Genomic DNA, 14,837 nt, shown 5'->3' with positions numbered 1-14,837 from the left:
TGGGAATAGAGATGGTACAGCCACTCTGGAAAATAGTATGAAGGTTCCCCAAGATGTTAAAAATAGAGCTACACTATGACCCAGCAATTACATTACTGGGAATTAACCACAAAGATACAGATGCAGTGAAAAGAAGGGGCACCTGCACCCCAGTGTTCATAGCAACAATGTCCACAATAGCCAAACTGTGGAAGGATCTGAGATGTCCTTCAATAGACAAATGGAGAAAGAAGATGTGATTCACATGTATAATGGAATATTACTGAGCCATCAGAAGGGATTAATACCTACCATTTGCATAGACATGGATGGAACTGGAGGGTATTATGCTAAGTGAAATAAGTCAGAGAAAGACAATTATCATAGAATTTTATTCATATGTGGAATATAAGGAATAGAGCAGAGGACCATAGGGGAAGGGAGGGAAAACTGAATGGGAAGATACCAGAGAAGGAGACATACCATTTGAGACCTTTAACTCCAGGAAACAAACTGAGGGTTGCAGAAGGGAGGTGACTGGGAGGATGCAATAATTGGGGGATGGGTATTAAGGTCACATGACCTGATGAGTACTAGGTGTTATACACAACCAAGAAATCAATGAACACTACACCAAAAACTAACGGTGTACTATATGTTGGCTAACTGAATTTAAATAAAATAAAATTTAAAAAAAGAAAATGTGGTATATACTCACAATGGAATATTTAGTCATAAAAAAGAAAGGGGGGCACCTGGGTGGCTCAGTGGGTTAAAGCCTCTGCCTTTGGCTCAGGTCATGATCCTGGGGTTCTGGGATCGAGCCCCGCATCAGGCTCTCTGCTCAGCAGGGAGCCTTCCCACCCCGCCCCCCTGCCCCACTTGTGATCTCTTTCTGTCAGATAAACAAATAAAATCTTAAAAAAAAGAAAAAAAGAATTCTGTTACTTATGGTAACATGAAAGAATCCAGAGGACACTATGCTAAATAAAATAAACCAGACACAGTAAGGCAAGTATTTTACGATTTCAATTATACGTGGAATCTAAAAAAGTAAAACCCATGCAACCTGAGAGTAGAATGATAATTGCCATGGAAGAGGGATAGGGGAAATGAGGAGATGTTGGATCGTAAATGTTCTCACCACACACACACACACACACACACACGCAAAAAATGGCAACTATGTGAGGTAATGGATGTGCTATTTAACTTGATTCTGGTAATCATTTCACATTGTATACATATAATCATCATATTGTATACCTACGAAAATTACATTTTACAAACTAAATAGAATTTTTATTTGCCAATCATACCTAATGAAGCTAGAAAAAATATGAAAAGAAGAAATTAATATTTATGGAATATGTGATATATAGCCACCTACCTGTATGTCCATGTCAAAGCCAATTTCACGAAGTACATTCACAATAATCAGGCAATTGTGCAGATACTGTTCAGAACTTTTTGGTTGTGTGTACATTTTTTCAAAATGAGACTCAATCTTGAAAAGAGAACAATCAAATCTTTTAGTAAAGGAATAAAAATTACTACTTTTTAACTGTTCTCTTTAGTTCAGCAAAGAATCATTTAAGTGTTAACATCTGTCAGTAGTAGATTATTACAATCAGAATACCAGAATAAACAAAAAGGGAATGCTGGTCATTCAGATTCAGATGTGATTTAAATTAAAACACTGAAAAGAATCTCTTTATAAAAAATACTTTGAATTTTAATTACTAAGTTCTTTCAAATAATAAAAGACCATTCCTTATAAAAAAGACTCTTACCAAAAATGGACAATAGGCTCCCAACTGGGTTGCAAAAACAAGGCCATCTAAAAGATCTTTGTCAAAATTTACTATCCATCTCTCAGAGGGAATAACTCCTGTTCCAAAAAAGAGTAAGTATAACATTAGTTTTTTCTAAAAAAGTTACCTTATGGTATCTGTCTGAATGTATTCTGATATTGTCACTATGTAATACAGAAGGTATTTTAAATTGACAGACATTATAGAAAAAAAAATGCTTTTAAAATTATTCTTATTGTGGAGACATTTAGTGCCCAGTTCAAATGTGAAGGAAAACAGAAACTATGCCTGGCTTTATTCCCCTGGTTTTCAAGGACACTGATCCTTGATAGGCTTTCTTCCAAAGTGACATACAAAAGAACAAAGCAATGATCTATAATTTTCTATTCCTTGAAAGGAAAATGGATTGATGAATAATGGACGATGAGAAAAATGAAAAAAAAAAAGACCGAGAGAAAAAGGAAAAAGGATGTCTTATGGAATTTCAACAATAGTCAAAAAAAATTTTTTTACAAAAGCATATTATTTTGGAAATAAAAACAAAATTTAAACCTCCAAACAATCATAAGAGAATATTATGAAAACTATATGCCAAAAAATTGGGCTATCTAGAAGAAATGGATAAATTCCTAGAAACCTAGAAACCACTAAAACTGAATCAGGAAAAACAGAAAATTTGAACAGACTGATAACCCGCAAAGAAACTGAATCACTAATCAGAAAATTCCCAATGAACAGAAGTCCAGGATCAGAGGGCTTCACGGGTGAATTCCACCAAACATTTAAAGAAGAGTTTAATACCTAGTCTTCCCAAACTATTTGAAGAAATAGAAAAGGAAGGAAAACTTCCAGATTTATTCTATGAGGCTAGCATTACCCTAATAGCAAACCAGAAAAAGACACCACTGAAAAAGGGAAATACAGGCCAATATCTCCAATATACACAGATGCAAAAATACTCAATAAAATAGTAGCAAACCAAAGATAACAGTACATTAAAGAAATCATTCATCAAAATCCAGTGGGGTTTATTCCTGGGTTCCAAGGGTGGTTCAATATTTTTTTTTCCTTAAAGATGTTATTTATTTATTTATTTATTTGACAGAGAGAGAGAGAGAGACAGAGAGACAGAGAGATCACAAGTAGGCAGAGGGGCAGACAGAGAGAGGGGGAAGCACTCTCCCTGCTGAGCAGAGAGCCCGATGCGGGGCTCAATCCCAGGACCTTGAGACCATGACCTGAGCCAAAGGCAGAGGCTTTGACCCACTAAACCACCCAGGTGCCCTATGGTTCAGTATTCTCAAATCAATCAATGTGATAGGTCACATCAATAAGTGAAAGGCTAAGAACCATATGATCCTTTCAATAGATGCAGAAAAAGCATCTGACAAAGTACAACATCCATTCATGATGAAAACCCTCAACAAGGTAGGTTTAGAGGAAACATACACCAACATAATAAAGGCCATCTATGAAAAACCTAGAGCTAACATGATCCTTAATGGGGAAAAAAGGAGAGCTTCTCCCCAAAGGGTGAGGAATAAGACAATGATATCCACTCTCACCACTTCTACTCAACATAGTACTGGAAGTCCTAGCCGTAGCAATCAGACAACAAAAAGAAATAAAAAGGAATCAGTAAAAAAGAAGCAAAATTATCCTTGCAGATGTCATGATACTATATATAGAAAACCCAAAAGACTCTACCAAAAAAACCTGTTAGAACTGATAAATGAATTCAGTAAATTTGTAGGATACATAATCAATCTAAAGAAATCTGTTGCATTTCTATAAACAAATAATGAAGTAGCAGACAGAAAAATTAAGGCATCAGTCTGATTTATAATTGCACCAAAAATAAACTACCCAAGAATAAATGAGTCCAAAGAGGTAAAAGACTTCTCCTCTGAAAACTATAAAACACTGATGAAAGAACTCTAAGATGACACAAAGAAATGGAAAGACATTCCATGCTCAAGGACTGGAAGAACAAATATGGTTAAAATGTCTATACTAGCCAAAGCAACCTATACATTTAATGCAGTCCGTATCAAAATACCAACAGCATTTTCCAGAGTAGAACACGCAATCCTAAATAAAACCACAAAAGACCCAAATAGCTAAAGTAATCTTGAAAAAGAAAAGCAAACCTGAAGGCATCACAATTCTGAACTTCAAGTTATATTACAAAGTTGCAATTATCAACACAGTATGGTACTGGCACAAAGAGAGACACACAGATCAATGGAACAGAACAGAAAACCCAGAAATAAACCCGTAACTACTTGGTCAGTTAATCTTGGACAAAGAAGGAAATAACATCCAATTATGGTATTAGAAAACTGGTTAGCAACATGCAAAAGAAGGAAACTGGATGACTTTCTTACTCCATACATAAAAACAAATTCAAAATGGATTGAAGACCTACATGTGAGACCTGAAGCCACAAAAATCCTAGAAGAGAATGCAGACAGTATCCTCTTTGACACTGACCACAGCAATTTCTTTCTAGATATGTCTCCTGAGGCAAAGGAAACAAAAGCCAAAATAAACTACTGGAACTACATCAAAATAAAAAGCTTCTGCACAACAAAGGAAACTATCAATAAAACCAAAAGCAACCTACTTCATGGAAGAAGATATTTTCAAATGACATATCTGATAAAAGGTTAGTATCCAAAATATACAAAGAACTTATAAAACTCAACACCCAAAAGGCAAATAATCCAATTGAAAAAATGGGCAGAAGGCATGAATAGATATTTATCCAAAGAAGGCATATGGATGACCAACAGACACATTTAAAAGATGTTCATCATCGCTCCCCATCAGGGAAATGCAAATCAAAACTACAATAATACATACCTGTCAGAATGGCTAAAATCACTAACAAAAGAAACAGTTTTGGCCAATGACGTGGAAAAAAAGGAATGCTCTTGCACTGATGGTGGGAATGCAAACTGGTGCAGCCACTGTGGAAAACAGTAGAGTTTCCTCAAAAAGTTAAAAATAGAACTACCCTAAGATCCAGAATTTGCATTACTGGGCATTTACCCAAAGAATACAAAAGCACTAATCCAAAGGGACACGTGTACCCCCACATGGATAGCAGCAATACACGCAATAGGCAAAATAAGGAAGCAGCCCAAGTGTCCATCCATTGATGAATGGATACAGAAGATGTGGTATATATATACAATGGAATTTTATTCAGCCATGAAAAAAGAATTAAATTTTGTCATTTGCAACAGTGTGGATGGAGATGCAGAGTATGAGGCTGAACAAAATAGGTCAGTCAGAGAGGGATGGGTCCTTGCAATTTCACTAATACGTGGAATCTGAGAAATGAATGTGCAAAGGGGAAAATAAGAGAGAGACAAACCAATAGGCAGATTCTTGATCACAGAGAACAAATTGGTGGTTGTTGGCAGTGGGGGGGCAGGGGTTAAGGTAAATAGTTGATGGGGATTAAGGAGAGCACGTGTGATGCATACTTGGTAATGTATGGAAGTGCTGAATTGCTACGCTGTATACCTGAAACTATAACACTGTATGTTAACTGGAATTAAAATAAAAACTTAAAAAGAAATCAAAACCAGAAAGAAAAAACAACAAAATTTTCCAAAAGAGCCTAAATTCTTAAAGGTCTGATATGATGTCTTATCTGAAAACAAGGGTAAATTGGTGATCTGCATAAATCCCCTCAAATGGCTCTCATTTTCTGTAAACAAGAAACTATGACGGGAGATGTTCATGATATGTATATTAACTTCACAAATCAAGACTGCTTTACATCTAGGGCGCCTGGGCGGCTCAGTCAGTTAAGCATGCAACTCTTGATTTTGCCTCAGATCATGATCTCAGGCTGTGAGATTCAGCCCCATGTTGGGCTCCACGCTGGGTGTGGCCTGCTTGAGAGATTCTCTCTCTCTCCCTGTGCCCCTATTCCTACCCTTCACCCCCTGCTCACATGTGCTCACGGGCACACTCTCTCCTCCATGCGCTCTCTAAAAATAAAAAATAAAAAAGATTGCTTTACCTCTGGTACTGGAAGACTAATTTCTCTGGAACCACAGACATCCTAGATACTTCACAAAAACAGTACCTGGTATTTATTCATCTGAGATGCTACAACATTGAAAATTCTATAGAATCTCTACAGCCTAATATTGCAAAATCAGCCTAGCAAACAAAGATCCCTAGAAATTTTCAACTAATACATAGCAAACAACATTTTGGACTGTATATTTCAAAGTACTTTTTGCTGGTAAAAACCTTTAAATAACTATATCTGATATATGATGTGATACAATCAAAGTAATGAGTTCAAAATGCACATTTCTGGTGGGCTGGATGTTTATAACCTAAATGTGCTGCTCTTAATGTATATGTGCCACCTCTGGCTTTTAATAACAGCAAAGGGTCTCAGTTTTGTAGCCAATAAGAACTGTAAGCAATTCTAACTTTAATCTAAAAAAGGCAATTTACTAGGCTTTCATGTTGATAGTGAATCAGACAGTATTTGTCTGACTATGATCTCTAAATATCCCAATGTCATCTTGTATCATTAAAGAGACAGAAATTCCCCTAAACGTGTTTATCATCTTGTTGAGGATCAGACCCACAACAGGAAAACAACTAATGAAAAACCTCCTAACTAGAAGCTGACAGATAGATTACAATATAACAATAAGTCTTATGCGTTTACTTCCAACTCCACAAACTGCAGTCCAGCACCACAGGACACATTATGACCTACCCACTTTTCCTTATTTCTAACTTAGCTCTTCAGTACAGAAAAAACTGGTTCTCATTACCTACAACATATTTATTTATTTGTTCAACCTTAGTATACATTTCAAGCAATTTCAGAATTGCAAACCCATACCCTGGCAAGAAACTAGAGTAACTAGAGTAACATGTACATGCACCAATCCTTTTGTCTTTAGGTCTACCGTATGCAGTCATGATTGTTTTTACAAGATAATTTACGTAGCACCCTTCCTGTCCATTATATTCAGTGAGGTTGTCAAACACCAGCAATGCAGTTAGATTCATTTGTCACAGCCCACATTCCATCCTGAATTACTTCTATATCTTAGCTGATTAAAAAAAAAATAAATGCACTAACACTCATTCTGTGTTGTATGTTTCCAGGACTTTGAGAGGTACATTTTCATGTATTTATCACACTTCTTCCAGAGAAGTTTCATCACCCCCCAAATTCCCATTTGTATTGTAGAGTCAACTTACAGATATCTACAAAAAAAAAAAAAATGAAGTAGGATTTTTCACTAGGGTTATATTGAATCTATAGATCAATTTGGCAATATTGACAATAAAGTATCTTACTCTTATGTCTTCCACTTCCACGTGCATGGTATATTTCTCTATTTACTTGGTTCTCTTTGATTTCTTTCTTCAGTGTTTCATAATGTTCAGTATGTATATCCTGCACATATTTTGTTGGGTTCATACTTAAGCATTTTATTCTAAGTTGCTCTGATAAATTATATATTTTAATTACATATTCCAATTGTTTACTGCCATTATAAAATCAGAATTTTTTTAAATACTGATTTAAGACTTTATTTAATTATTTGACACACACAGAGAGATTACAAGTAGGCAGAGAGGCAGGCAGAGAGAGAGAGGGGAAAGCAGGCTCCCTGCTGAGCAGAGAGCCCAATGCGGGACTAGATCCCAGGACCCTGAGATCATGATCTGAGCTGAAGGCAGAGGCTTTAACCCATTTAGCCACCCAGGCGCCCCTTTTAAATACTGATTTTGTATCCATTCTACAACCAGGACAAACTCTATACTAATTGTAGAAGATTTTTCATGGTTGCTTTGGGATTTCCTACCTGACTGTTATATATTATTCCGGCCTATTTCTCAGGGGTAGAGGTGGTTTGTGTTGTTGTTGTTTTTATTATTATTTTCCAGTTTCTTTTTTAAGATGCAATGAGTTTTCATCAGAGCCCTAAAGATGACTGTATGTGTGGTCCTTCTCCTCACATGTATTCTATAGGTAATAGAGAAGGCAGACAAATTGTTTGCTCCTCCCCTAGATCTATACTATGGAGGATACATTCTCATACAGACTCACTCTCCAGTCATCTGTGAGCAAACAGTGAAGTCTGTGGAGTAAAAACCTGTAAAAGGATCCAGACATTCCTTATTGCTGTAGCCTCTAGGGATCTCACGCTCTCTCACTAGTGTATACTTGGTTTCTACCAATTCACCACCACCCTGACTCACCACGATCCATGTCTAGCTGTCTCTACCACAAGCAGACAATTGCTATTACCCCATTTCTTCCTGAAAGCACCTCCTTCTCCTTGGACTTCAGGATACTTTGTTGCCTTATCTTCCTAGGGGAACTTAACACATTTGGGAATTTGTTATTTATATGGTTTTTGCTGTTGTTTTGTTTATGCTTTTGCTATAAATTTAAGGGTGGGAACAAAAGGTCTTTCTAGTCCTCTACCTCCCTGAGAGGAAAATCAGAGCTACCTATTTCTGTTTAACCCATCACAACTTTGGAACTCTTTTGTTATTATTTCTTCAACAGCAGCTGGCATGAATTGTTGCTGTTCAAACATGGCTCTCTGTGAGAGGAGCATGGCAATAATCCTCCAGAATAGTGTTGAGAAGTAAAAACCTCCCTTCTCTGATCTGATCCTGTGCCTACAGCCTGTCATTCATACAGAAAGAAGGCTGCTGCCAAGCCCCCACCAGTTCACCACAGCCTTAGGTATATCAAGGATTTTCTCTGCTTTTTTGTTAATTGCTTTGATCGAGGCTACGCTCTTCTATACTCCAAGATTTTGCTACCCAAAGTGTGCTATGAGAATCAGCGGCACCTTTATCAACTGGAAGCTTGTTATGAACACAGAATTTCAGGCCCTACTTAAAACCTACTGAAACATAAAAAGTTTAGCAAAATCTCCAGGAGATTTATATTCATGTTACCATCTGAGAAGTGTTGGTCTAGGGTTGTTTTAGAGAGAGAACAAGTAAACTAATCTAGTTCTCATTTGTCAGGAAACAGAAAATTCAAGGATGTTCTAAAACTTTTTTAAATTTTGATTTGTAAGTTATATTCTTACCTATTTATATACTGCTTCAAATATTCAGAAATATTAAAATAGTCCTAAATAGTATTATGAATTGAAGATATGACGGCTAAACATAAAACTGAATCATTTTATGCATTAAAGGAATAAGTGCACATACTATTTTTATGAATATCATAATTACTTAAATTATTTTAGATGATTAAAACAGTACATTTTTTTAAAGATTTTATTTATTTATTTGACAGGCAGAGATTACAAGTAGGCAGAGAGGCAGGCAGAGAGAAAGAGGAGGAAGCAGGCTCCCCGCTGAGCAGAGAGCCCGATGCGGGGCTCGATCCCAGGACCCTGGGACCATGACCTGAGCCTAAGGCAGAGGCTTTAACCCACTGAGCCACCCAGGCACCCCTAAAACAGTACATTTTTATAACAGATTTATTGATATATAACTCATATACATTTTATCCAATTCAACTGTATAATTCATTATTATTTAATATATTTACAGAGCTGTGTGACCATCACCACTACTTGATTTTAGAAAATTTTTTCCAACACATAAAGAAACCCCATACCCAATAGCTGTCATTCCCATTTCCCTCTTCTCTCATCCACTGGAAAATAACTAAACTACTTTAGGTCACTATGGACTTGCCTATTCTAAACATGTTACAGACATGGAATCAAAATATGTGCCCTTTCGTGTTATGGCTTCGTTTATTTAGCATAATGTTTTCAAGTTTCATCAATGCCACAGCATGTATTAGGGCTTCGCTTCCTTTTATAGATGAGCAACATTCCATTTTGTGATACTATAAACCACATTTCATTTATCTATTTATCAGTTTATTGGCATTTGGGTTGCTTCATGTTTTGACTATTGTGAATAATGTTGCTATTAACATTTATTTAAGAATTTTTGTGAGAATATATGTATTTTCAAATATTTTGAGTATAAACCAATGAGTGGAAATGCTGAATTATATCATTAATCTATTCTTTTAACATTTTGAGAAATGTCAAACTGTTTAACATTAAACTGTTTTCCAAAGTGGGTGTACCATTTACAATCTCTCTAGCAATGTAGAAGGTTCCAGTTTCTATAAATCTTTCCCAATAATTGTAATATTTCTTCACTTTTTAAAAAAATTTTAGTTATCCAAGTTGGTATCAAGTGCTAGTTCATTGTATTTTTCTTTTGCACTTACCTAATGACTAATATTATATTGTCTCTTCATGTGCTCGTTGATAATTTATCTCCTTTTTTTCTTTTTACTTCCATTAATTGTTGCTTTATTTTTGAGTTGTGTTTTTATATATTCTTGGCATAAGTCTCTTGCTAGATATAAATTTTCATTGCTGCTGTGTCCTTTGAGATGGTCTCTTTTATTTTCCTTTTTATCCTATTAATATGGAGTATTGCATTGATTGGAATTCCCACTACTTCTCAGTGATTTATTTACTTATTTGAGAGAGAGAGAGCAGGGTAAAGGGCAGAGGTAGAGGGAAAGAATCTCCAGCAGACTCCCTGCTGAGCATTAAGCCCAGTGCAGGGTTTGATCTCAGGACCCTGCAATCACGACCAGAGCCAAAGCCAAGAGTTGGAGGCTTGACCAACTGAGCCACCAAGGCACCCCAGAATTCCTATGTTAAACCAGTATTACACTCCTGGGATGAATCTCATCTAGTAATTTTTTAATCCTCTTAAAATGTTGCAGGATTCTGTTTGCTAGCATTTTGAGGATTTTTGTGCCCACATTCAGAACAGATAACATAGTACATTTTTAATTATTTTAAAGGGCTTTGGAAATGCAAAGTAATACATACTCTAATGCAGAAATCATGTTTCTATTTGAACTCTAAATAATTATAAGATCAACCAAAAATGGCAATTAGAAGATCAGCCACATGAGATTGAGGTAATGTATATAATATTTGGTAGAACTTCCATATAAGTGCCTCATTAAACTAGAAAGAAAATAAAGAGTCTTGTGTACTAAGGTTATTAATCACTACAGAAAAAGACCAATTTAAAAAACAAGAAGTAGAAGTGCCTGGGTGGCTTAGTTGTTAAGCGTCTGCCTTCCACTCAGGTCATGATCCCAGGGTTCTGGGATCGAGCCCCACACCTGGCTCCCTGTTCTCAGAAAGCCAGCTTCTCTGTCTCCCACTCCCTGTGCTTATGTTCTCTCTCTCTCTCTTTCTGTCAAATTAATAAATAAAATTTTTATTAAATAAATAAAGTATAAGAAATCAAAAGAAAATAATCACAGTAGTTACATATGACAGAACAGATACAATAAACTAATGAAAAATATTATGCTAATATTTTCAGAATTTAGATGAAATTCATTACTGTCATGTGTTACAAAATCTCACTCAATGGGAAACAGAAAATAAGAATGGGAAGGGGGAGGGAAAAAAGAAAATAAGAATGATCTTATAACAATTAAAAAATTAATTAGATTATTAAAAGTCATCCCACTAAAGAAATAAGAGGTCCAGATAATCTTACTAGTAAATTCTACAAAATTTAAGATACAAGCAATTTCACTTTTCTAGAAAGTCTTTCAAAGCCTACAACGAAGAAATAGCCTACAAGTAATTGTTGAGGGTTGCATAAAACTAGAACAAGAACCAAAAAAACCCTAAAAAGTACAGAGAATAATTACAAGTCATCATTCATGTAAACTAAAGCAAAAAAATAAAATATTAGTAAACTAATCAAGCATGGTATTAAAAAAAGATTAGCTACCATGACAAACTTAAATTTGTGCCAGGAATGTAAGGTTAGTTTACACTTAAAAATCAATTTAATATACTATAGTAAGATAGGGAAAGAGAGAGATAAATGGGAAGAGAGATACAGACATATATAGTTGACCCTTAAACAATGTGGGGTTTGGGGCACCAACTCCTGTATGCTGAAAAACTTGTGTAGAACTTTTGACTCCTCCAAAACTTAACTACTAATAGCCTCCTGTTGACTAAAAGCCTTACTGAAAACATAGCCAGTCAATTAACACATATTTTGTATGTTATAAGTATTATATATGGTATTCTTACAATAACATAAGCTAGAAAAAAGAAAATGTTATTAAGAGAATCACAAGGAAGAGAAAATACAGTTACAGTACTGTACTATTAAAAAAATCCACATATAAGTGGACCTTCCCAGTTCAAAACCATGTTATTCAAGGGTCAACTGTATATAATATATATTATTAAGCAGTATTCATTATAAAACCTCCTGGAAAATTGAAAGGTTATAAATTCCAGAACACAGTCTACAAAGTAATCATATAGTAAATATTATAATTAATGACAAAATGTTGACTGCATTCTGCTTAAGTATGTAAAAGCTCAGGTATAATACAAGATCATCCATGTAAATAAAAGATTAGAAGAAACCTCTTCATCCCATCCTTTTCTCTATTTTTTCACCCTTTTCTTTAAAAATAGAACAAAACAAAAAAACAGACCTTGTAGTGTCTTGTAAATAAAGATTCAATTGCACCATTTTCTAAGAAAGAAAGAAAGACAGAAAAAAAAAAAAAAAGAAAAAAGAAAGAGCCTCTTCAGGACTCCGTTTCAACCAGTATCTTTGACTTCAAAAGAAAAAGAAAAAATACCTCCCATACCAAATTTATAAAAGAAATGTTTTGAATAGTTTTCATACTCTTGTATAAGTCACCCAGTTTGTGAATATAAAAAAGTTTAGAGCCAAATAAAGCAAGTCACTTATAGGGGAGAAGTTATGAGCAAACAAATATTTATGTTATAAGGTTCATTTGCACTACTTAATCTTTATTCCTTATTCTTAAATTTGCACATATTAGAGTTTTCAACCTTCACTGTGCATCAGAACCACCTAGAAAGCTTTTAAAAGCTGCCCACATAAAGGCAATACCCCCACAGATTCTATTTCAGTTGGCTTGGGGTGGGGCATCAGTTTTTATTTTTTAAATTTCCCAAGTGATTACAAAAGGGCATCCAGATTTGAAAACCCACTCTTGTGGATGGAAAAGGAAATGACACATCTCTCTGGACATTAGGAAAGAATCTGCAAGAATTGCACAGATCTAAGCTAAAGAAGAATTTAACATTTTGAAAGAGCAGTATCACACAATGATACTTAACATGAGCTTTGGAGGTCAAACTGCTTAGATTCAAAATCCAGCCACATATTTTCCTAGGAAAATAAATTAACATCTCTATTTTAGTTTTCTGGTTAACACTCATAACAGTTACCATGATGTTCATGTTTGAGGATTAAATAAGCCATTATATGTAAAATTCGTAGTCCTTTAATTGGCATACTATAAAATAATGTGAAAATGAATAGAGAAAACCTCACTTAGAATTGAGTTGAGGAAGCCCTGAAGGGGGTTACCATTCATTGTAGCTGGCATAATTAGCAGGAAATAGGAAGCATTTTATTTCTTGTTCTTAAGAAAAAAGAAGGAAGACCCCTCTCTGCTCCAGCTATTAATAATATACCTGTAACCAATGAGAAACCATCACATCCTCAAACTCTGGTACCTCTCCTATGAGCTTCTGTTCAAAACAACCCTCCCCAATTTTGACCTACACCTAATGAAAGCGGAATTTCCCCTTGTCTCTTCATACTTGCTTATGGCTTGCCATAGTTTGCTTGTCCAGAATTGCCATTCCTCTGCTACTCCCAAATAAACTCATTTCCCTAACAAAATAACTTCTATTTTTATGGTTGACAACACCAAACATCCCCCTCTCCTGGCTAGTATAAGTGACCACTGCTTCTCTACTAATGAAAGGATTAGCCTCAATTATAGTACTCTTCCCTCTAAATAAGATTTATGAATTTACTCATAGAACTACCACTGCCCCCGATAGCACACAATCGAGGTGAATCCCTATTTCCTTGAACCTGCCCCCAATTTACTGAGCCAATGCACAAATCCCATAATGTCTTCCATAATATCCTTTACTGTGAGGCACTCCGTGATTCTCCATAATGTGTGGTCTCCCCCCCTGCAACGCCCATTGAAAAGAATTTGTTCAACTATAGATATGTTCCCAGTGGTCTCTGGCTAGAACACACTGACACTGAGTAGGTATAAATATGAAAGAGAAAGAATGTGGTCAATTGATTGTGGGTGAATTTTTACATCCTCCATTTTGCAGGACATGTGGCTATTGCCTTGGTTTGCCCTGATTTATTGAACTGCAATGCTAATCCATTAAAAATGGGAGTTGGAGGGGATGTGGAGAAAGGGGAACCCTCTTCCACTGTTGGTGGGAATGCAAGTTGGTGCAGCCTCTTTGGAGAACAGTGTGCAGATTCCTCAAGAAATTAAAAATAGAACTTCCCTATGACCCTGCCATTGCAGTACTGGGTATTTACCCCAAAGATACAGATGTGATGAAAAGAAGAGCCATCTGTACCCCAATGTTTATGGCAGCAATGGCCATGGTCGCCACTGTGGAAAGAACCAAGATGCCCTTCAATGGACAAATGGATAAGGAAAATGTGGTCCATATACACTATGGAGTATTATGCCTCCACCAGAAAGGATGAATACCCAACTTTTGTAGCAACATGGACGGGACTGGAAGAGATTATGCTGAGTGAAATAAGTCAAGCAGAGAGAGTCAATTATCATCTGGTTTCACTTATTTGTGGAGCATAACAAATAGCATGGAGGACATGGGGAGATAGAGAGGAGAAGGGAGTTGGGGGAAATTGGAAGGGGAGATGAACCATGAGAGACTATGGACTCTAAAAAACAATCTGAGGGGATTGAAGTGGTGGGGGTGGTGGGAGGTTGGGGTACCAGGTGGTGGGTATCATAGAGGGCACAAATTGCATGGAGTACTGGGTGTGGTGAAAAAATAATGAATACTGTTATGCTGAAAATAAATAAAAAATAAATAAATAAATAGGAAAAAAATGTTATTTCCTCTGAAAAAAAAAGGTTTAATT

General features: G+C 35.8%; 1 protein-coding gene across 1 annotated transcript in view; it reads right to left on the bottom strand.

Moving 5' to 3' along the window:
* The window catches only part of CFAP47 (cilia and flagella associated protein 47), a 521,025-nt gene that overhangs the window by 297,662 nt on the left and 208,526 nt on the right, over positions 1 to 14,837 (bottom strand). The window contains exons 34-35 of the mRNA XM_032330937.1: positions 1,773 to 1,870; positions 1,370 to 1,486 (exon numbers count right to left, since the gene is read on the bottom strand). Coding sequence (XP_032186828.1) covers positions 1,370 to 1,486; positions 1,773 to 1,870 — 215 coding nt within the window. The remainder of the gene's footprint in view (positions 1 to 1,369; positions 1,487 to 1,772; positions 1,871 to 14,837) is intronic.

Source organism: Mustela erminea, chromosome X (genome assembly GCF_009829155.1).
Source record: "Mustela erminea isolate mMusErm1 chromosome X, mMusErm1.Pri, whole genome shotgun sequence".
Classification (NCBI taxonomy): Eukaryota; Metazoa; Chordata; class Mammalia; order Carnivora; family Mustelidae; genus Mustela; species Mustela erminea.
Note: the sequence above shows the minus strand (reverse complement) of the source record. Positions and strands in the feature narration are given on the sequence as shown.